Source organism: Equus przewalskii, chromosome 4, assembly GCF_037783145.1.
Source record: "Equus przewalskii isolate Varuska chromosome 4, EquPr2, whole genome shotgun sequence".
NCBI classification, from domain to species: Eukaryota; Metazoa; Chordata; class Mammalia; order Perissodactyla; family Equidae; genus Equus; species Equus przewalskii.
This window is the reverse complement of record NC_091834.1, coordinates 66,177,754-66,203,035: the sequence shown is the minus strand read 5'-3', so window position 1 is coordinate 66,203,035 and position 25,282 is coordinate 66,177,754. Positions and strand designations below refer to the sequence as shown.

Sequence of the window (25,282 nt, the reverse complement as noted above, 5' to 3'; positions counted from 1 at the left end):
GGGAGACCTTAATTTGCATTTTTCCTGCCTTAAATGCCTGAAATATCTTGGGTATAATGTTGTGTGAATAAGGCTTTTAGTGTTTAATGTGATGTGACTTAAACATTCTCTTTTTGCTAGGGTCTATAAAACATTTGCTATTAATGGCTGTTACTTCTCATTTTTATCTACCAAATTTACTAAGGAAGAAAAAATATGTCAAGGCTTCCAGTTGTCTGCTCAAATCTTTTCTCTGATCTGGCAATAAACTTCACTCCTCTTAAACCTGGGACAATCTACTTAGAAAGGGACACTAGGTGATCTGTCCTAAATATGATGCTTTACATAGTGTGGGGCTTCTACTTGTCAACCTGCTTTTGTCACTGTCTTTTGGTCTTCCTAACAGTCCTGTTGAAGTAGATAGGGTAATATTCCACAGCTGTCAGAGGTACTCAAACTGAGACACTCGTAAAGCTACATCTTCCCTGATTTTGCACAGCTAAGAGTAGTAAAACCTCACCGTAACGCCGTAAGTGAAGTCTAAAACATTTAACCAGGAAAACACAGATTTGCATTGTTTCAAGGTTAATCAAATAAACAGGATGAACCCATGCAGCTGACCTTCCTGGGACTTCCAGGCCTCCAGCTGCGGGATACAGACCCACCCTGGTCCCAGCTGTGATTCAGCACCAGCCGCTGTCCACTCCAGCTGATGGGGATGATTCCAGGGCTGGTTGGGGCTTCTTGGAGAGTCCAGAATTCTCCTAGGTAGCTGAGACCCATTTCTTTAGGTTGATCCAGAGATACTGAGCTAGGAGGACACTGGGACATGGAGATCCTACTTCCTAAGACAGAGTTGCAGGCCATTTCCTCACCAGTCCTACCTCTCCCTCAACATCTCCTCTTCCCCCATCTGGGAGATACGAATTTTATCACCCACCCCTGATTGAGAGTGGGGGCTGGATGGAGTATAGAATCCATCTCTAATGTGTCATATCCAAACCATGGAGTTGTACTGTATTTGTAGAGCCACGGGTAAAAGTCAGATCTCCTGATTCCTAGAGCAAAACCTTTTCCCTACTTTGCTGGCAACTTCAGAATGACCATCCCTTCCATATTATTCCAGACTGCAGCGAGTATCAGACACACCTCCTATGCCAGCAGAGTTCTTGTCTAACTCCTTCCTGTGAAAGGGAAGGCAGGCGCATCCAGAGTCCCATACCCACTTTCCCAAATCTGGGGTTATCATTGTGCAGATGACTGAGAAAAAGGTGAGAGAGTGGTGTGGGGGAGTACTGTATCATTCTTTTAACTTTTAACATGCTTTACAGGTTGCTAACTAACTTAACAGAGCTCATAAATTCTGCCTACATCTCACAAGCCACTTGCTTACTCACTATCTCGACTTAGCACTTCTTATGAGTTTCATCATTCTATTTGTCTTTCTTGTCTTCTCTAGAAGAATTGAATGTTCTCAAATCCTACAGCAAACACTCATTATCAACAGAAAGACCTAGGGGAAAAAAATAAGATAAAAAAAAAAAACAGAGAAGATGTTTGATTTTTAATGGCAGGAGAAATAGAAACCAAAACAGAGGGTAGCTGAGTCACAGTAATGGTGGAACTTTGAGCAGAAAGTAGTGGGTGCCTCCTGCTAAGCGGTGAGGAAGTACCAGTCACTAGAACTGAAGGGTCCTCTGAGACTTATTGGGAACCTCCTTTCCATGGGTTTGTTTCTGCTCCTTTGTATTAATTGTAAATCATTATTAATACAGATGTATCCCAAGAAGCCATCCTCCCCGACAACCCTCCTTCCACTTCCAGCCCCCACTGTGCTGGAAATCACACTTGGGATAAGAATAAGGATGAAGATTTTGGGATTGGCTTGTGGAAGAAGGAGGTGATTGAGAAAAGGGGAGTGGAGGAAACTCACCGAGCCGTGGAAAATAGTACCAGGCACCAGGGGATAAGTGCTATGTGTGAGCATATTTGTTTGTGATATGACTTCTTTTGAGGAGTAAATCAACATAGTAGAAGGGTTCATATCTTGACTCCCTGAATAATAAGAACTACAAGTAATTGTCCAGTTCAGGCCTTGTCATACATTCCTAGGGCTGCCATAACAAAGTACCACAAACTGCGTGGCTTAAAACAACAGAAATTTGTTGCCTCACAATTCTGGAAGCTACAAGTTCGAGTTCAAGAGGTGGGCAGAATGGTTCCCCCTGAGGGGTCTCAGAGGAAATCTGTTCCATGCCTTCCAGCTTCTGGTGACCACTGGCAATCCTTGGTGTTCCTTGGCTTGTAGAAGCCTCACTCCGATCTCTACCTTCTTTATCACTTGACCCTCCGCCTCTGTCTGTGTTTCTGTGCCTCTCTTTCCTCTTCTAAGGACCCCGGTCATATTGGCTTAGGCACCCCCTCTACTCCAGTGCGACATCATCTTAACTAATTACATCTGCATGTTCTGAGGTGCTGAGAGTTAGGCCTTCAGCATATCTTTTTGAGTACACAATTCAACCAATAACAGTCCACAACTGAGAAATGTAAATTTTATTTTATTTATTTTGAGTCCTCACTCTCTATCATTCTGACAGTAGGAAAAGTACTTGAGTTTTGACTTTTTCCGAGTTTAGAGAATCCTGGCAGATTCCACTATATGTACATGACTCAGTGTTACCAGTGGGTGTCTCTCAATAATTCTCCCTTGAGTGGAGGTGATAGAGGACTTTCATGTCTATACTGTAAATCACTATACTGTTTGAATTTTTGTAACAAACATGGGCGACTTTGTAGTCAGAGGAAACAATAAAGATACATTGTCAAGTGGTTAGTGAGAGAAAGGTGTGGCTTTTCCTTCCCTGGCAGGCTCCAGCTTCAGATTCTCTTTAGGAGGCAGGCTGGGGATCATCACGGGGGAGGAAGTGAGCAGGGAACAAGGCCATACGCCATTTGAAAACTCGTATTCAATGCGACAATTGCTTTGATGTGATCTATCTTTAGACATTACCTTTAATTAATTTATTTATTTTAAAATAACATTAAAGGAGGACTCGAGGTTTTCATGTTCATCCAAAGGGGCCAGGGGTTGTCAGTGTTGAGAAACACAGGGGCACATGGAGGAGATCACACTCTGCACCTGAGATAAACTGCTTCCTGCAGCCAGGCTTTGAGGTTCCCTGTCAGCCAAGGCAAAAAGGGAACATTGGCTTTCAGAGTTTTTATCCAAATGGGGATTCCCAGGTAAAATACAGGACAGCCAGTTAAATATGAATTTCAGATAAACAATGAATAGTTTTTAGTGTTAAGTGTGTTCCAAACATTGTATGAGACATACTTAAACTAAAAATTATTCCTTGTTTACCTGAAATTCAATTCTTTTCATATTTATTTTTTAACTGTGGTAAAATACACATAACATAAAATTTACCACCCTACCCATTTTTAAATGTACAGTTCAGTAGCACTAAGTATATTCACATTGTTGTGCAACCAATCTCCAGAAGTTTTTCATCTTGCAAAACTGAAACTCTACACCCATTAAACAGCAATTCCTTGTTCTCCCCTCCCCCCAGCCCCTGGCAACCACCTTCTTATTTTCTGTTTCTATGAGTTTGTCAACACTACTCATTTAAGTGAAATCATCCAGTATTTTTCTTTTTTGTGACTGGCTTATTTCACTTAGCATGATGTCCTTTATCCATGTTGTAGCATGTATCATGATTTCCTTCCTTTTTAAGGCTGAATAATATTCTATTGTATGTATATACCACATTTTGTTTATTGAAACTCAAATTTATCAAGGCATCCTTTATTTTTATTTGCTAAATCTGGCAATCTTATTCCAAACACATTAGTCTAGATAAGCTTTATCTAGAAATTAGACCAAAGGAAGGGTTTATCCCAGAGGTCATTTATAAAAGGAGCGATAAGGGTACGTAAGTCGCAACATTTTTCTTTTGTGATTTGGCACAAGCCATAGAAATGCAGTTCAGATGAATCCTAATTTTGTTAACACTTCGCGTCAGCAGTTCTTGAACCAGAGTGTGTGCAAGAGTTTCAGGGGGTCTGTGAACCCCTTGAAATCATAGGCCATATTTGAGTATACATGCATTATTGTGAGGAAAGAAAATATAATTAGATTTTTAAAGGTGCCTGAGACCGCTAAGGAGGTCAGGATGCACCATGTTATTGACTAAGGGCACAGCTTTGAACTTAGGGAAGGCATTTCAAGCAATTGATTTTGTGAATACCTAAACTAAAATATGGAGAAAATCGCAGTGAATTTGAAAGACTGGAAAGCTTACCCATCTACTGAAGCGTCCCTTTCAAATGAGGAATGAGTATGAGCTGTCATGCTTTTTGCGTCTTTCACAGAAGCTGAGTGGAAGCCAGTTCATGAGTGCTGCTGATCTTTGTGAATTTTCTGACAAGGGTGAAAGCTAAGAGGGCTATGCTTTAAATGCCAAAGGCGTTTTAAGAGAGAGATTAAGAAAGAGAATGAGAGAGACAGACAGAGAACAATACCTAGGCAAAGGATGATCTTACCTCATGTAGAAAACAAATGACAATTTTGATAAATAGCACTTTATTTTTTCTTTAGAAATCCTTCGTTAATTTACCAACAGCTATTACGGATGAGCTCAACTGGCCCCAACTCTCTGGCATTACTGGATTCCTGAACTCCACTAGTGGGTATGTATGTTTGCACATCCTCAAACATTTCAATATTTCTCTGTAAGAAAAGAACAGGAGATGGGGCTTGCTCCAAAGACATTGAAATGAGAATTGTTAGGAATTGCTTAGAGAACATGAGTAACATACAGCAAACTCACTACTAACACAGAGTCCATGATGCAGTGGGATATAATGCAAACTGTATTTTATCAGTGCTGCCAGGGAGGGAGTATTCTTGCTGCAGGGCCCCTAGAGTTGACCTCTGATAGAAAATACTCAAACACATCACTGAATTTTTCTGATTCAAGGGACGAAGAAATTTAGTAATTGTTTACTCTCAGAAAGTAATATTTACAAAGGTAATGGCTAAAATTAATTGCCAAGTCTCAAGGTCCTGGAATCATTCTGGCTTTAATGCTGTGGATTTGAAGGCAGAGACAATGCGTGGCGCATCTGAGTGACATACAAACGTAACTTGCTGTGTGTGATTGGGTGTTGGCTCAGGGCTTGGGAACAGCCATTTCTAGTTTTAGCACCTCATATTTGTAATTTATTCAAGGACATTGCATACCATGAATAATTTATTTGATTATCTTCTTTACTCGTTCATTTAAAAAATACTTATTGAATCTTACCACCTAATCAGGTAAAGTTGCTATAGATGCTATAGATTTAAAGGTACATAAGGCTTGTCCCATCTCTGCAGTCAGTTACAATCAAGTAAGGCAGATGAGACAAATGTACAAATAATGATAATATAAGATAGATGTGCCAGAAGACAACTCTCAACCCAGAACTGCAGAGTTCATTGGAGGAAGAATTCATGGAGATGGTCAATAGCCACCTCCTTTTGGGGTGTTAGGCGAGGGGCCCAAACTCTAAAGGATTTAGGAGATTGGGGTGATTAAAGAGGTAGAGAAGAAGCTTGGAAGATAACCAACCTTCAGGAAATCATACTCATGTTTATGCAGGAATCATTTGTGAATATAAGGAGATGCGTTTTCAAGTTCAGGTGTAGATTTTCAAGTTTAATCATGTGAAAAATATTAAGCTCATCCTGTCATTAGTAAAACAATACTAACAGTGTCAATAACAGAGATAGTGACAGGTCACCTTCAAGAGGCATTCTCTATATGCCAAGCACAGCACCCAGTGTTATATGTGCAGATTTTCTCATTTCATCTCCTTGCAAGGTAGGTGGTATTATTTTCTGCATTTCACGGTTGAGGAATCTAAGGGTTAATTAGATAGTTAAGAAACTTGAGTAAGGTCACACATTAATAAGAAGTGGTGGCATCTGTCATCATGGAACCTTGTGTCATATTGCACCAGAGAGTAATTTGGTAAACAAGGGCCCTCCTAGACCACAACTCCCAATGCGTATATGCTGTTTTTATTCCACCTGGCTCTACCTGGAACATGGCTCCATTTAGCCATTGTCCCTTTGTTTGAGAGTATAACTATGCGATGGGGAAATGACTAAGAACCAATGAAGCCCTCCCCGTGTGGAGATGTGGCATGTATTGTTTCAGATGTCGATCATGTGCCTAGTATTCTTTCCTATGGTCCCCAAACTCCCAGCAGTCAGGGGCCCTTTGAGTCCCCTCCTCAGCCCCTCTTTCCTCAGCTGCAGTTGCTATTGCCTTTGTCACCTGGAACATGTCCAGAGATAGCCTGGCTAAAGCAGCTTTCCAGAAGAGTCTTGTTTATCTCCCCCCTGTCAACATTGGAATTGAGAAAATAATATTTAGGTGCCCTCCACCCAGTCCAGCTATCTAAGTATAAAAATACCTGGAAATTTCTCTCAATCCAGGCTTTTATGACAATAACAAAAAGAATTAGTTATGAACACAAAGTGGACACAGTTTACTGTTTTAATGGAAGCTTAAATTTACAGATGAATCCTATAAAACTCAGCCACCTTTCTACCTAAAGCCTCATTAAGTTGCCTTAGAGAAAAGACCATTCTGATGTTTAAAATGAATTGCCAAATAGTTTAAATCTTCACTGGAGTCACACAAAGAAAGAAAGAGGAATCCATCCAGCAGGCCCAGATAAACTGGTGAAAACTTGCTTCCTCATCTCTTTCCACTTACAGCTGACACTCACCAATAATTGTCCCACATCTCCTAAATCGAAAACTAGAGTCTCCCAAGAACTCCACCCCAGTTTAGCTCCTGCTCCCAAGCAGACTCTGTTCACTTGTTTTTAGGTTTTTTTTGGTGGGTATAAGGGCAAGCCAGTGTCCCTCCTCCTTTCTGCATCTGTTCTGTCCTCAGATCAGGGGGTTACTCTCTCATCAATGTGAAATCTCACCAGCCCTCCAATCCTATAGACGTTTCCACCCATCATCCTATGAGAGCCCAGCAGGCAGGCAGATCTGCCTTAGAAGAAACGCAGTGGGCTGAGAGGAAAAGGAAAAGTTGGGAGTCTTCAGACACAAGTGGTTTATAATTCTTATAAGGGCTATGCAGAGAGATTCTGACATAAGGATCTATGATCTCTGTCTAAGGAGGTGCGCACTGCAGCTGGCCGTTCACCTCCCCTGCACGGGCTTCTCTCTCTATACATCTGGTTTCCTCTCTCAGAGTGCTCTTGTTGCCACCTGTTTCTGTGTGTGGGGCCTGTGTTCTCTGCCACTCAGCTGGAATGGGAAGAAAATATTCAACTCCTTTTGACAGAAAGAGAAATTCTCTGTCTGGAATCTGAGTTGCAATGGATCCCCCCATTAAGCAGGAACGTAGCAGCACGACACTCCTTGTGTGTCACTATTTAGTATGTTCCTCATAGCAGTAGCTCCTGTTAAACTGTCTCATATACTTTCACGTAAACTATACCTGCAGATAATCTATGCTACGCCAATCTCCTCCTTAAAGGCATAGAGAGTTATAAAGTGTGTAAAAGATGATTAAAGAGAGATTAGCATATGATGGAGGTCCTTTTCTGGTGGAGTCAGGAAAAAGAAAAGAATATTGACCTAGAAGGAGCATTTATGCAAGATATGGGCAGCTTCCACAGGCATTTTGAGCAAATGTCACTTTGAGTCCAAATGCTTATCAAGATGGGCTGGAATTTATGAATTTCTCCATTCAACTGAATCTCTAGAATGTGCTTCTTATTATCTGTGACCAGCCTCAAGCTTTGGGTATTAACAGTGTTCCTCAGAAAATCTACCTCTGAAAGCAAAAAGATGCAGTTTGGGAAAGAAGATGGTTGCTTTCCTCTCCTTCTTCCATTATATACTTCACTCCCTCAAAATCTAGTATCTCCTCTGTGAAATGGATGGAACTCTAACTGAAATTATGTGCGTGCATTACAAGACAAACATAACCCCTTAGTTTTAAGAATCTTTGCGTCTTTCAGTTGAGTTGACATTAACAAAATCTGTTCTCTTGACTCTCGGGCTCCAGAAAATTCAAAAGGCAGTATCTCTTAAAACTCAGACAGCAATTGAGTGGGTCAAAGGCAAAAAGAAAAAAAACCTCCATGAGGTTGGTAGCTTAGGGGCTGGGAGCCTGGCCATAGGGAGAACTATACCTGAACGTGGGAGGAAAAAAGTATTTTTAAAAGATTAAAAATAGCACTTCGTGTTCAGATCACCTTCAAAACAATTTAATGGAACAGGAAAATCCTATTTAAGTTTAAAAAGCCAAGGCCCAGTAACACATGTAGAGGAATGGGAAACAATACCAAAACTTCAGGAAGGAAGGACTTCTTGTTTAAAAGCAATATCTAAAATTTGAGCGCCCCATGAGTCAGTGTGGTGGAGTAGGAGACTGTGTTTGCAGGTAGAAGGGTCCTGGTTCTCTGCAACCCGCAGTGGAACATTTAGCATCCCTGGACCTCATTTATATGATGGAGTTGAGTGGCTCCAGGCGATCTCTGAAGTTCTCTCCAATGTTCAAGTTTAGTGGTTGTAGGGAGACATGATGTTAAGTCCACATCCACATTATGATGCTACTTGATTTAGAAGCATAGGAGGAAACTGTTGGGGAGAGATGCCCCTGCTTCTCCCCACCAAATATGCTTTTCTCCACCCCTTAACTAGCTGTGTCTTGAGATAAGACATGGCTAATTTTATGGGTCAGATCCTGAAACGTTCTAGGAACCATGGTTCACCAGGGCCAGAGTTACAGTGCAATAAAGGTCAAGCTCGTGCATAGTAAGCCCCGCATTGTGTGATATGGGTGCTTGACAAGCTATCCATTAAAATGGTACGCTGGTATTGTCCTCTATGTGTTACTGCTTCCTCCAAGAAAACCCCAGAGAGGGAAACAGGTGACTCCAAATCCTTAACAAAAATCACCACCTGAACCCAACCGCATCTTACCTGAGCCTTTATGGTTGTCATCCCCTTCTTCTTAAAGGGGAGCCAGGAGTCGGTCCAGTCAATGGAGTTCTGCAGGCTGGGGCTAAATAATAGAGAGCTTCTTCAAGGCTCGGGGGCTGGGAGGAAAAACAGGGCAGCAATTATAGCTTTTAAAAAAAGTAAGTAACGGGGCCAGCCCCGTGGCCGAGTGGTTAAGTTCGCACACTCCGCTGCAGCGGCCCAGGGTTCAGATCCTGGGCACGGACATGGCACTGCTCGTCAGGTCACATTGAGGCGGCATCCCACGTGCCACAACTAGAATGACCCTCACCTAAGATATACAACTATGTTGTGGGGGGTTTGGGGCGATAAAGCAGGAAAAAAAAAAAAAGATTGGCAACAGTTGTTAGCTCAGGTGCCAATCTTTACAAAAAAAAGTAAGTAAGAAGCTGAAGTTAGCCACAAAAGATAATGAAAGCCAAAAGACCCAAAAGCAATTATCAAAGTTACCATATCAAGCTGGAGAGAGAAGAGTGAGATGAGGTCAACATAAGTGGGCACAAACTGGATGGAATTTTCTGGAGTAAATGTTGCTCCCTGTGCCTCTGGCTTAAATTTGCTATATTGGGCCAGAGATGTAGCAAACCCTTAGAAACGAATAGATAAAGCCATTGTTACAAGAGGCACAGTCATGCTATTCAAGGACATTTAAACACACGTCTTTGTTTGGTGAGAAGTGTCCTAGAATCAAAGGTTGAAAGGTTATCTATCCTCTCCCACCCAATAGACATTATAAGAGAGAACAATTTTGCAAAGCAGTGTATAACTCCAAACCGTGTCACCTGGGGCATTAAAACAGAAAATTAGAGAGAAGGGCTTTGCAGCTAAGATTTGCTAACCTAATTTCATGTTTAAAAAAAAGATATGTAAGTTCTAAACACTAATGGGCTTAATAACCTTATTAAATCCATTATTCAAAAATTACATGTGATATAATTGCAAATGATTAGCCATCTTATAATTATACTTTGCAAAGCAAATAATTATCCAGAGAACTGGTCACTTGAAGTTGGATGAGACTGACTGGAAATGTAGCCCCTAGCGCCACTTCTCCAAGGTGGGGTCCATGGGTCCCTGAGGGGTTGGAGAGTCTCTAAGATGCCTTACAGGGGTCCACAGGGTAAAAACTATTTTCACAACAATGCTAAAACAGGACTTGCTTTTGCACCATGTAGCCATTTGTACTAATTTGTGCAAAAGCAATGGTGGGTAAAACTGCTGCCATTTGAGCATGAATCAAAGGAGTGGCGCCAAACTATATTGGCAGTCACTGTAGTCTTCACCTCCACACACTCCTGGCTTTCAAAAAAGGGGAAATATCTTCTCTTTAAAATGTTGCCGGGGGCCGGCCCTGTGGCTGAGTGGTTAAGTTCGAGCGCTCCGCTTCTGCGGCCCAGGGTTTTGCTGGTTCGGATCCTAGGTGTGGACATGGCACCGCTCATCAGGCCATGCTGAGGCAGCGTCCCACAAAGCACAACCAGGAGAACCACAACTACAGTATACAACTATGTACTGGGGGGCTTTGGGGAGAAGAAGGGAAAAACAAAGTTTGGCAACAGATGTTAGCTTAGGTGCCGATCTTTAAAAAAAAAAATGTTGCCTATGAAGCAGAAAAGTTATTAATTGTATTAAATTAAATACATGATTTTTAAATAATTTCATCTGATGAAATGGGAAGTATGCATAAAGCACTTTTGCTGCATAACAAGATATGATGGTTGCCCTTGGGTGAGTGAGTTGAGAGCTAAATTAGTCAGTTTTTCATGGAACATCATTTTTATTGAAAAAGACTGGAAACAAACTATGGTCATTCAGAATTGGATATATGGCAGATATTTTATCTAAAATGAGTGAAGGGAGCTTGCTCTTTCAAAGAAAACAATAGCATTGCTTGGTAATCATAAAATTTGAGATTTCAAAGAAAAATTTAAATTTTGGAAAACTTATATCTTCTACTATAAATTTGACAGCTTCCTAATATTCAAAGACATTTCTAATGAGATACGTGGTACTAGCAACAAATATGTTTTTTTAATGTTGTATTATAAAATGTATCTACATGTGGAATATCTGCATAACTCATTGAACCGATATTTCCTAAGTGACCAGTGTATGATATATAAAATCATACCTGGGTAAAAGATCCATTCAAAGGACAAGATAGACCAATGCATTTTAATGTAAGAGGTGTAAAAATTTCATTGATATAATTTCAGAATCCACAATGCAGCTAATCAATCTTTAAGAAACTACCACTTGTCATGTTTTGGTATAGAATCTAAGAAGGCTATCTGAAGTTATCTAAAAAGGATATTAAAATGCTACTTCCTTTTCCAACTACACGTATGTTTAAGACCAGATTTTCTTCATATACTTCCACCAAAACAACATATCACAACACACTGAATGCAGAAGCAGAGACGAGAACCAAGCTGTCTTCTATTAAGCCAGAAATTAAAGAGATTTGCAAAATGATAAAAGGATGCCAATTTTCTCACTAATTGAGGTGTTGGAAAAAATATATATTTTTCATAAAAAATGTTATTTATGTTAACATGTAATGCGTTTATTATCTTGAATTAATAATTAAATGTTCTTTCAAATTTCTAAGTTTTAATTTCTAATATATAAATATTGACAGCTATAACTCACATAAACACAGGCTCTCTGAGTTCCTCAGTAATTTTAAGAGTGTAAAGCAGTCCTGAGAGCAAAAAATTGAGAATTTTTCTTCCAGAGAGTGAGTGTGACAAAGAAATTTGGCTGAGGACAGACGCAGGGGGATGCCAACATTTAGAGGTTTGGAAAGAGAAGACAGAGAAGGAACAGCCCTCAAAGGAGGGAGAAAACTGGAAGGATTTAGCATCCTGGAGGCCAAGTGAAGAAAGTGTTTCCAGAGGAGAAGTGACCAGCAGCCAAATGCTGCTAGAGGCACAGAAGTTGAGAGCTGAGAAAGACCAGTTGGTGTGCAGGGCAGTGATCATGGGGACACTTTGACCAGAAACGTTTCAGTGGGGTGGAGATGGAAGCTGGGTTGGAGAGCATAGTTTCAGGAGGTGATGAAGTAAATGCAGGTGAGCATAAACAACTCCTTTAACAAGTTTTACTATTAAAGGCAGCAGAGAAATGCGGTGGATAGCTGGTGGGGAACAAAGATCAGGGAGACATTGTTTTGTTTGGGGTTTTTTTTTTGAGGAAGATTAGCCCTGAGCTAGCATCTGCTGCCAATCCTCCTCTTTTTGCTGAGGAAGACTGGCCCTGAGCTAACATCCATGCCTATCTTCCTCTACCTTATATGTGGGATGCCTACCCCAGCATGGTGTGCCAAGCGGTGCCATGTCTGCACCCGGGATCCAAACTGGGGAACCCCGGGCCGCCAAAGTGGAACATGCACACTTAACTGCTGAGCCAGCAGGCCGCCCCAGGGAGACAGTTTTAGATGAGAAATCCTACAGTATGCTTGTAGTGATAGGAAGATCCCAAAGAGAGAGAAAGGTGGATGAAAGAAGGAAGAAGATCTTAGAGAAGGCGAGGAGTGGAATGCAGGTGCTTGGAGGCAGTGCCCTTGGGCAGGAAGGACCATCTGTAGATACTGTGGCTCTGAGCCAAAGGACTCTTCCTGCCATGTACTGACAAGTCTCTCCATCTGCAGTGACTTCCCCTTGACCCTACTGACTTTTAAATTTGCATTTTTTAATTATTTACTCAAAACATGAAGGTATTTTCATTTTACAAAAAATACTGAGATATGTAAAGTAAGAAGTCAAAGCTCTCCCCCGATGTCACTCCCTTTCCCAGAAGAAAGCCTTGTTATCAGTTTTGTATGGTTTTGTCCAGACCCTTTATAAGAGATTGCATGTGTATATTTGTACATAAAAAATAAACCCTTTGTTGGGATTTTCCCATAAACGACATCATACTCTGCATAGCAGACTATAAATTAATGCTTTGCCCTAAGAATACTCCTTAAAGCACTTTCCATTCTTGTGCAGTTCTGCGTAGTATTTCATAGTATGGTTGTTTTATTCTCCTATTGATGGGCAGGCAACTTCATTCCAAATCCTCATTATTCCCAATAATGCTGTAGTGAAAATTCTATAGTTCTCATTAAAAATAAGTGTGAAGATTTCTGTAGAAAAAAATGCCGGATCAGAATGTATACATTTTTAATTTTTTATAATCCCTCCAAAAGGGATATACCACTTCATATTCCCACAAATAGTGTATGAGAATACTTGTTTCCCCACACCCTTGCCAATATTGGATATTTTCTGTCTTCTTAATTTTTTCCAATCTAACACAAATATTATATTGATGTTTTGATGTGTAACCCCATGCTTACTAGTGAGTTTGAGCATCTTTTCATAGGCATCTACCCCCATATTTGTCTTATCTAGTTACCCTCCATTCAGCCTTCACCTCCCACCACTCACAGGTCAGTTCCTTAGACAGCCTCTTCACAGTAACCCCCATTTGATTGGGTGATTTCTCCTGTGCTCCTATTTTGTTCCTTCAATACCAATGTCACCTCACTTGTCATAACTGTCTACTCCTTGTCTCCCCACTCTACCCACCCCATACCAGACTCTAAGCCTCTCGGGGGCAGGAATCAGCCTTGACTTCGCTCCATAGCCCAAGCCCCTGGCACATTATGTGGCCCCACAATAAGTACTCAATAGAAGAATTACTGAAGAAGTTCATAATGAGATCACTTCACATTTGTTGAGTGCTTTATAATCTACAAACCTCCTTCCCTTGCATTTTCTCAGATTGCCTAAATCAAATCAGATTTGCAGGAATTAACATTTCCAGGAAAATGCTAGGGACAAGGGAGGAGGAGTATAAACAGCACAAATTGAATCACCAGCTGCATGACGTGATGTGGATAAAAATAAACCAGTGTAACTTAAGCTCTCGGACTTTTAGGTGTGCCCTATAATAAATGTTCTACAAGAAATTAGCAAAGTTCATTAAAATGTTAAAACAACTGCAAGTCAGCAAAGTGGAGAAAATAAATTTAAAGTAAAATTATCAATTCAGCAGCCAAGTAGAAAGAATAAAACAAAGCAGAGACCTGCTAACAAGCAAATTTGGTTGATAATAGGTAAATCAAGCCTCGATGTGAATTTTTGCCCAGAATAATATTTTTTTTGCAATCTAGATTGGTCAAAGTAAGTGAACAACCTCCAGATTTCTCTAGTAGAATTCTTGTAGCCAACTGAACCTGAGATTTTTAGGTCATCTCAGTGCTCAAATACAGATCACAGAGATAATTCATCAATATTCCTCAAAAACTTTTCTGGGAAACACTAGTTCCAGAAGATGTTAAACGGGTATTACACACGTTTCTTAAAAAATTCCTATGTCAAGTAAGTTTTGGAAATGATGGTTTAAATATAGGGAAATAAGTTTATTCAGTGTAAGTCTTATCAGAGCTTTTAATAAGCCAAAAAGCTTTGTATATCTCCAAAGCATAATGTGAAACATTTTCTAGACTTATTTGACCACAGAACTATGTAGAATCTGTGTGTGTGCTTTATAAGATACATCTCAAGAAACTAGTGTTTCAGAGAGCATCCTTTGAGAAATGCTGTTTAGATTATTAAAACAATCTTCTATGTCACAACTGATTTTTTCAGATTTATAAGCATCCACAGCCTTAAATCTCTCAGTTTTGTCACAGTTTAATATTTACCCTGGTACAGTAGCCTAGAATCAAACCTGAGACTGAGAAAAGCCAGGATGGAGAGAGTTTTAACTGCTCCAAGCTCAGAGAAGGGCGGAGGCAGGAGTCTTAGTGGGATGTTAACCTAGCAGGCAAGAAGCCTTGCCTGAGTACAGCAGCTCATGAATTATTGAACACAATGCCTATGCAGTCGATTTCCTTGTACTATTTTGCTGCTCCAAATTCCAATCTATCCTGCTGTCTTGCTCATCTTTTCGTGTCTGAACTCCTAGGACCTCCTCTATAGTCATCCTCACCCCTGCACACACCCCTGCATAATTAGCCCATTGCCAGTCTCTCCGAATACACAACGAGTCATGTTCTGCATGTTTATCTCTCTCAGGCTGAAATCTTGGTTGTTCTGTGATGCAGTGAATTAGGGGTTACACAGGGCTCTGGGATGTGCTAGTATCAAAGAACTAGAAGGTATTTTAAAACTTCTTTAATCCATCTCCCTGGCCCCAAGCTGGCCTGACTTCCATCTACATCAGAAAGAAAACTATCCACCATTTTCTTCAAACTTCCTAGCAGTAAAGGTCCCTGGATAAAGGCTATCTAGTCTCTAAATTATTCAAGTTTACCCTAATCCTCTCCCCTGGCCCAACCCTTCACATCAAATGTTGCCATTTATCCTTCACCGACCCTGCTGCTAGCCTTCCGAGCCCCAGTCTTTTGTGTGACTTATTCCCTAAAATTCAACTTTATAGGGCCTCAGAATTTATACCCTAATTAATGGTGCCATTTTTTTTTTTTGAGGAAGATTAGCCCTGAGCTAACCACTGCCAATCCTCCTCTTTTTGCCAAGAAAGACTGGCCTTGAGCTAACATCCATGCCCATCTTCCTCTGCTTTATACGTGGGACGCCTACCACAGCATGGCTTTTTGCCAAGTAGTGCCATGTCCGCACCCAGGATCCCAACTGGCGAACCCAGGGCCGCCGAAGCGGAATGTGGAAACTTAACCACTGCGCCACCCAGCCAGCCCCCTAGTGGTGCCTTTGGAGAGCATCCAAAATAGCCTTGGAAACTTCACCAGGACCTGATATGTCATTGTGGGTTGAATGGTATCATACTTGGTTGGTCCCAAAAACCTGACATGCTAAGCCCTTGGGAAACTTTTGTTGCCTCCATCCGAGCAGATTCTGCTTTGAGTCAGCATAGGAGGTGATACTTTTTTCAGTTTTAAGTCAACCCCTTTAATTTTTCTGCATTATTCTTGAGGCTCTTTCTTGATTTTACTTTGTTTTGTTTTTTTTCAGTCATAGTGAAATGGATTGGGGTGGGGGGTCATTAGAAGACTCTCAGAGAAAGTGGGTTTTTTGGTGTTACCTGAGCCCACGTTGGGAAAAGCAACTAGGAGGCATTCTGTCTGAGATTTGCCTATTTTGAATTTTGGTGTTAGAATCAAAATGTGACCAGTGTGTCCTCACGTGAAATGGCTGTACTTTCTGGACCCTGCAGTAGATGGAGCTGATAAAATCCGAAATTTAATATGATATACTTCCAAGCCGGCTCCCCATGTTGAGGACACCAATACCTTAGGCACTGGGGAAGATCTGGGAAAGAGAACTTTCAAGTCTCCTCCTCTGCACACTTCAAATTGTAGGACTGAAGCAATCACCTCTTCTACTAGCCCACTGGACTGGTTTTTGATGCACCATAGAGGAAAAAGGGAGAAACAAAGATCGCACAGAGAAACTTGAGCCCAAATAGAGACAGGTGGGGGGGTGGGCAAGAGAAGGATTCAAAACAGTCATCACAGTTCACCTTACTATGCATAGTATCCTCAGTTTATCCTATTAATTCAAGTTCAAGTGACCCTGTACATAGATAACTTTCTATTAAGCAATTTCCTCAATTTGTAGGCATCTCAAATATTGTATTACAGGCTTCTGAAAATATTGTATTGATTCCTCTGTCTTCTCAGGATTCCTGAGCACTCCATGAGAAATTCAATTCCCAGAATTTATAAGACAGATTATGTATTTGGGGTGGGGATGAAAGAAAACAGTATCTTTGATTATGTGAAATACTTTCCAGTGCTTAGTACAAAACCTTACCCCAAAACTGTAGATACTATTTCTGGTCAGAAAGATTAATGAAACTATTTGCCCATTGGTAAAGATTTCTATATTCTTGTAATGAAAGATGCAACTAACTGTATCTATAGTATTGATATCCACACTATTTGTTCTCCATGAGCAGGTCATGAGCAAAACAATATTTCAGTACATAAACTCCATTTTTAGAATTATCAAAAATACATTTATGGCTAAATATTGGTAAAAATTACTTTCCCAAAGGAAAACAACCCCTCTTTATTGACCGTGAAATTATTTGAGTATTGAATTCAGATCTAATGTCCATTTCCCATCTGCTTTTTCAAGATATAGGAAAGTAGTCAAGGCAGAGGGTGTAAATGATGCAGTGTATAAAGTATTCATTTCAGGCTTCTGGGTAAGATAGCAGATTGAGCAAAGCATTTACTTCTCTCCCTTGAGAAACCACACTAAAATGACAGTAAATGAATCTGTCCACAAGCACAAAGAGAACAGGAAGAGCCAACAGCCATAAAATCTTGGAAGCCAGAAAGCAGCAGGATAAGTGGTAACTGACTTAGTCTATTCAGGAAAGCTGCCTCCTAAGCTAGTAGGAGGAAATGCCAAGAAGCAACCCAGTCTACACTGCAGAACCTCCAAAAGACTTGAGAATTGGCTACATATGGTAGCTCTAAAAATGGAGATGAGGCTAAAAACGGAAATATTGGTTGAAAGATTGCTGAAGAAGCAGTTAGATCTTCAGATCTCTTCCCAACTCCACACAGGTGGGCAGCTGCCCCTCCCTTACTGTGGTGTGAGACTAGAGGTTTGTTCTCTGGAGATGCTAAAATCAAGGGCTTCTGTACTGGGAGACAACAGACCTAATGAGGAGAGGAGCACCTTGCTAAAATACATACATGGTGAATGCTGAGGATCACCCACTCGCAGCCCCAGACTGCTGGCAGCCTGGCTGGAGACGAGAGGATCCTTCCCTGGGGAATCTGCACAGCCCAAGAGGAAAGCCCCAAAGACACTAACAGCAGGAGTTCCCTGAGAAAGGCCCAGCGAGCCCACCCCACAGTGAGGACCACAGGCAGCAAGCCACACCCAGGGGCCGACTTTCCAATCAGCTTTTGAGTTTTCAACCAGTTTACACTTTTAAATATAAGCCAACAATGCAAGATCGCCAGACATCTGAAAGAAGCCTCGAATGTGAAGGACAACACAAAGACAAAGAGAAATACAACTGCAAGAAAGCAGAGACTATCCTCTAAGGGGAAAAACGTATTTAACTCTAATTAACAGCCTACTTATAAAAATAACTAACATTAATATCTTCAAAAAGATAAGAAAGATATTACATTCATGAAATGAAAACATCATACTAAAATTAAAGAAATATTCAGAGAACAAAAAGGATCACTTGGAAATTATACTAGTGATATAAGATGATTTTCATGGAAAGGTTGAAAGATTATGTTGAGGATATCATCCAGAAAATAGAGCAAAAGATAAAGAAATGGAAAATAGGAGAGAAAAACTAGGAAATTTAGAAGACCAGTCCAGGTAACCCAATATCCAAATAAGTTCTAAGAAAGTTCTAAGATCTAAGAAAAGAAGTTCTAAGAAAAAAAGAAAGGAAGAAATCATCAGTGAAATAACTCGAGAACATCTCTCAGAACTGAGTGACATGAATTGCCAGGTTGAAAGGGTCCACAAATGTCTGACACTATGAATGAAAATAGAACCGCTCCAGGCCTGTCATCATGACATTTCAGAACACTTGGAACAGATGCCACTATAGGCTTTCAAAGGATCGAGGCACAGAACAGCTTCAGACAACAACATTGGGAGGCAAGAGCCAGTGGATGAATTCCTTCAAACTTCTGAGGGAAGATGATTTTAACCTAGAATTCTATAACCATCTGTTCTGGTTATCTAGTGTTGTATCACAAAGTACTAGAAAATTTAGTGGCTTAAAACAACAACAATTTTTATTCTCTCTCACAATTTGAGGGATCAGGAATTCAGGCAGAGCTTGGCTGGCCAATTCCTCCTCTCCACGTGACACTGACTGTGGTTATTCGATGGTATTCACCTAGCGGCTGGGCTGCAGGGTCCAAAATGGCTTCACTCACATAACTGGTGCCTGGGAAGGGGTGACTAGAAGGTGGGTTTAACTGGGTCCCTCTTCCTTTCTGGGTGGGGCCCCTTTTTTTTTTAACATACTTTAACTTTTGAGCAGTTTTAGGTTTACCGAAAAACTGAGCAGAAATTACAGAGTTCCAATGTATCCCCTCATCTCCTCCCAGATTTCCCCTATTATTAACATCTTGCATGAGTGTGGTGCATCTGTTATGAAGGAAAAGCCAATATTGATACATTATTCTTAACTAAAGTCGATAGTATACATTAGGGTTCACTCTTTGTGTTGTATATTCTATGGGTTTTGAAAATGCGTAATGACATGTATCTACCGTTTTAGTATCATACAGATTAGTTTCACTGCCCTGAAAGCCTTCTGTACTCCACTTATTAATCCCCCCACCATGCCCCCTGCTGCCTCCTCAAACTCCTAGAAACCACTGATCTTTTTACTGTCTCCATGGTTTTGACTTTTCTAGAATGCCATATAGTTAGAATCACACAGTATGTAGCCTTCTCAGATTGGCTTTTTTCACTTAGGAATATGTATTTAAGGTTCTTGTATGTCTTTTCACAGATTGATAGCTGATTTCCTTTTATTGCTGAATAACAACCCATTGTATGGATGTACCACAGTTTGTTTATCCATTCACCTACTGAAGGGCATTTTGGGTGCTTCTATGGCAGGGCCTTTATACATAGCATCTCCAGCAAGGTAGTCAGACTTCTTTCATGATGGATCAGGGCCCCAAGAGACCAAAGTTGCCAGGTATGTCAAAAGCAAGGCCAGAACTAGCATTGGGTCACTTCCACCATACCCTATTGGTCAAAGAAGTCACAGGACAGCCAAGATTTAAGGGTAGGGGTGTCAAAGATAATGAGGCCATCTTTAACCCACCATATCAGTCAACGAGAGGCAAAGTGATGATCCTAGAGGCTCATTTCCTCCTTCCTATGTGTAGCTGAGCAAGAAGTTGATTCCTCATGTTTGAGACTCCTCTTGTTTAACAAAATGATTGCTTATACCAGAAATCTATTATTATTATTACACAGTGACTTATAAGTACCAGAACCCACTTTCCTTAAAAATATGTAGGGTGTCCTGGATGTGTCTAGTCTAGCTTTTTCCTCTCTAAGACATCTCTTTGAAATAATGAGAGTTGAGAGACCAAATGAACACTGCTACTTCTCTAGTTGAAGTTTTTCCTTAACAATTCCTATTAACCCTCTGTATGTTTCTAATTATAGTGCAAACTATGTTTCTGGGCCCATTTTACACCTCACCAGCAACACCTCACCACCTTACACCTCACCAAGTCAAAAAATAAAAAGATTTTCAGATATACACATGCTAAAAAAAAGAGACTTCCCACACAGCCTTCAAAATTTATTTAAAAGTATTTCCCATCAAAAACAAGAAAAATGTGGTCTTCCAGGATATAGGAGGTCTAACAAGCCTGAAAGAGGTAAAGAGAATCCCCAGGAGGATGAAGAAGGGAGCTCCCAGGATATCTGCTGTGCACCAGGGTGAGGACAACAAGTCGAGAGGAAGCAGGTCAAGAAGTTCCTGGAGAGACTTCCACCAAAAGATGAAATTAATAAACTATCTGGTACATCGGAGCATATTGAAAGGAGATCAAACAACTGTAAAAGATTTGAGGGTGAATTGATGATAAATAGTTAGATAATTAAGCAAAGAAACCAGACACAGCTACTAACTCCAGCGAGATAAAAGAGTTGTGAAGGGAAGAAAAAGAAATCATAGATCATTTGTAACTAGCTAAATCCAGATAGTGGGAAGTGAGTAGATAATGCCAAAGACTAAAAATCAAGATGTGGCCTTGAAAGTATACTGTTTAGAGATAAGGAAGAAAATACCCAAAGACTCAGTCAATTAAGGTTGAAATTATTTGCCTCTGGGAACAGAGAAATGGGAGGGGTGGGGGATAGTATGGGATGGCTGTTTATCACTACAAGCCTTATAGACATAAATAGCTAAACTGTTTGGTTCTATAAGGCTCACCACCTTAAGTCTTTGTTCAGGTTCACCTTTTCAGTGAGGCTTGCTCTGATCACTCTAATACAAGTTTCTCTGCTTCTCTTTTTTTCATAGCACTTATCACCTTCTATCATCCTCTATAATTTGCTTATTCATGACATGTAGTGCTTTTTCCTGCTAGAATGTCAACAATACAGGGGCAGGAGTCTTTGTCTTTTTCATTTACCAATATGACCCAGGTGCCTAGAACAGTGCCTGGAACATAGTAAGGTTCAATAAACATCACTCAAGTAAAATGAATTTGATTTTCTAAACTATGTGCATAGGTAGCTTTGATTTTAAAAAGTAAAATAGGGCCAGCCCCATGGCCAAGTGGTTAAGTTCACGCTCGCTGCTTCGGTGGCCCAGGATTTCGCCGGTTCGAATCCTGGGCGCCAACATGGCACCACTCATCAGGCCATGCTGAGGCGGCATTCCACATGCCACAACTAGAAGCACCTACAACTAAAATACACAACTATGTACCAACGGCTTTGGGGAGAAAAAGGAAAAATAAAATCTTTAAAAAAAAAAGTAAAATAAATCATTCACCTCAAAACTCCACCATAAAGCAAAAATTCCATACTTAAAGTATTGCTCAGACATCTTGGTCTTCTATGAAGAAATACTATCATTAGTTTTCTCAGACTTCAAAAAGAATATTACTGTTAGTACATTCCAAGTGCCCAAACCTGGTACACACTTACCTTTCTGAAGCACTCAAGCAGTTGGCAAGTACGATAATACAATCAGTGAGAGTTACATAACACTTAAAAATAAATGGTGATTTACGTAAGGTTGTGAGATAGGAAGTTATTATGATGAAGAGAAGATACATCTGAGGAGTAAGTGAATACTTCTGAGTTTAATTATTATTCATTCCTTTATACCTAGTCTTATTTCAAAAAGGATTTTAGGAAGCCTATAAAAGTATAGAGAATATAACATTAAATTACATTTAAATTAAATTAAAGCTTAGCAAAAGATGATAGAAAATCAAAGATATGACAAAGAGGAGCCAAGAAAATGACTGAAAATATGTGCAGTTATAGCCGGATACTGGTCACAAATTTGTCTCTAAACTTTGAGTCCATTAGTATTAGATTCAGCCACAAGTGGCAGAGAGACTCAACATATAGATGGTTTAAATAAGAGAAGACGTGAGTTTATTTCTCTTACACATGAACGTTCAGAGATGTGCACTTCAGGTCTGAGATGGGAGCTCAATGCCACTGGTCCTCAGGGATCTAGGGTCCTTCCAGCTCACCCCAGTTCCCCACATAGAACTTACCCCTATAGTCCAAGATGGTAGCATTCCTCTTGTGGGCAGCAGAATGGAGACAGGGGACAAAGAAGGAGCAAGAGTCACCTGCCAATTGTTTCCTAAGAAACATTCCTAGAAATTGCCACTTCCATCTCATTGTCCAGAACTTAGTGAAGTACCACTCTTAGCTGCAAGGGAAGCTGAGTAAAGCAGTCATCATTCTGGGCAGACATATGCCCTACTAAAACTTCTATTAAAATGGACGAAGGGGATAAATGGATCTGAACAGCTAGAGCATCTGCCATGGCTTCATAGCAACGGAAAGAAGAAAGGGAACATGGTCAGGTTCAAAACAACAGAGCTGATAAAGAGGACCAATTGCTCAAGAGACGTACAGCAGCTCTTTGTGAAAAGATTAGAAAGGGATGACCCTAGAGGTTTTCATTAAAAAAAAGTTTGATCTCACCACTTTGACTCAACCCATTTTGTAGGCCTGTTTCCTGTAACAACTCTTAATAATGCATTGACAGTTTGCAGAAAACATGTCTGCGGATATTTGATTTTCTGAGTTTGTCTTCACCACGTTTTTAAAAATCATAATAAAAACATGATTCTTTCAACTTCATCATGTGAATGTCCTGACATTAAATATACACATATATATTTGTTTCAGAATTACAGAAGACTCTATTTACCTTCGTTTACGGAAAAGAAACCGCTGCAATCACAGGGACTACCAGAATATTTCAAAAAATGGTATGTAGCTTTCCACCGAAGTCTTGACCAATGTGCATTTAATGACTGGTTTTATTTTATAAGTACCACAAAATCTGAGAATTAGCTAACAAGGACCACAGACTGTTTCCCTTTCCAACACCACTGCCCTTTCTGAGAGAGGGGCCCTGGGCTTAGAGCCTCTTACCCACAGCAAAAGAGAACAAGAACAAGATGCAGTCAAGGCATAGACCCAAGAAGCAGGTCAGTCATCCAAGAGGAAAGTTCTAGAATGGCCAAGGTTCAGGGCACTCAAGGCTCAGGAGGCGAGATCTGAGTGAGCATTAGCAGAACAAGTGCTGAGCAAAGTCAAAGTCATTCATTGCAAAGGCTCTGCTCTCCCCTATAGTGCAGTTTCCCACATTTCTACTGGGATCAGAGTTTTAAGAAAAATAGCTAAGTGTTTGTGAGTGAAATCCCCAAAGCCATTAAGGAAAGGGAATTTTTCAGAGTGTTATCATTTTGTAGGACTGTTTCTTGCAACAATTCTTAATAATGCATTGACAATTGCATTGGAAGTCATTCCAGGTCGCCATCAGCTTCCCATGTTTCCCAAGACATCTGTGTCTTCTGGGCTTACTTCTTACCTGTATGGTTCTCACCTCCCACCTGGGACCCAGATGCAGTCCATTGCCACAAGATTGCAGTGAAGCTTCTGATTGATAAACCATGGCCTGGCTAGTGCCTAATGATTTTCCAAGTAATGTTTTGTGACACCAGAATGCAGAAATGGCAAACACTTTATGTGTGTGTTGCCACTCCATCTTTCTAAGTCTGGGGAAGATATTACTGATCAACCTTGGCACTCTTGTCTGCTACACTCAGATTCCACCTAAGCAATGCTCCTAACGCAGCACACCTGACAGTCATCATCGACAGATTAGACTTGGCACATAAAGTTAAACTTATTTGCCATCCCTGTGCCACCTCTAATTAACAAGACTGCTAAGGAATTTTCCAGGCAGTACAAGCTTTACCTAAATATATGACCTACAAATAATGTATTTCTTATATATTCTACACAGAATAAATATTCTATTCCAAGAACTATATAATTTTTTTACTAATAAAATAATAGCTGATATTTATTGAGCTCTTACCAACTGCTAAGAACACTTTATGTATAATATTTCAGCTAATCCTTTCAACAAACTGTAAGGCAAGTATTATTATATTTCTTCAGTTCCAAGATACCACTGATTGTAATAACTCTGGGGAGTGTTAAGGGAGAAAAAAGGAAGGAAAAATTACACTGTACACATTGACTGCAGCACTCAACCCAATATCAAATGTGTTAAAATATATTTCTCAGAATTGAGGAATTATAATGATATCCACACTGTTACAGCTGAGAAAACAGAGGCATAGAGAGACCAAGAACCTTGTCCCAGATCACAGAAATAGCAAGTTGCAGAGCTGGAATTCATACCCAGTTTGTCTCACTCTACTCAAACACCAACAAAGATAATACAGTCACTAGTCTGTGATCAGAGATGATCTACAGAGAGCGATTGGCCTCACCTCTCTGCATGTGAACACAACCAACAGATCATTGGAAAATTATCATCAAACCCGGCAGAGAATCATCGTAGACACAAAGTGGCTATTGGCCCCTTTTTGTACTTTCTCTTTTCCTTCAGTGAGATATTCAAACAGCTCTCATGCTGTCAAAAGCTCTCTGTCGATGTAGACTGTAAAAAACAAAGAACAAAACACCAGTGTGGAATATTATGCAGCTCTAGAAAATGATGGTGAAAAGTCCATATATTTTTACTTAGGAGGACAAAACGCTTCCAAAAGAAAAATCAGGATATAAAATTGGATAGTAGAGTTTAATCTACTGTATTTTATAAAATAAAAGAAAAAACTAGCTGTACATAAGAAGATTGGTAGAAAATATGCCAAAATCATTATGTTTGATAGATTATGGATGATTGCTTTTTTCTTTTATTTTTACTTTTCTGTTTCCCAAAGATTTTACTTTTATATAGAAATAACCTTAGGAAAAAAAACTCTAGAAAGAAACTGAATCTAAGAACAGTAAAGTCTTACCCAACATCCCAGAGCCGAGGGTACCAGGTTAGAGTGAGGAAAAAGCAATAGGATTCTGCCAGGACCGCCGACCATCAGCTGCTCTCTCTGTGTGCCTACAACACAGTGTTTCTCTCTCTCACAAGACCCAGACATGTCAACTCAACATCACTTTCTACCCACAATGTATACAGCAATCTCTTGTGAAATCAAAAAGACCAAAGTAAGATATTCCAAAAAGT

At 40.2% G+C, this 25,282-nt stretch overlaps 1 protein-coding gene across 1 annotated transcript in view; it reads left to right on the top strand.

Annotated features, from left to right (window-relative positions):
* The window catches only part of AOAH (acyloxyacyl hydrolase), a 180,420-nt gene that overhangs the window by 102,773 nt on the left and 52,365 nt on the right, over positions 1-25,282 (top strand). Inside the window, exons 12-13 of the mRNA XM_070616264.1 lie at positions 4,583-4,674; positions 22,909-22,991. Of these exons, the coding sequence (XP_070472365.1) occupies positions 4,583-4,674; positions 22,909-22,991 (175 nt within the window). The remainder of the gene's footprint in view (positions 1-4,582; positions 4,675-22,908; positions 22,992-25,282) is intronic.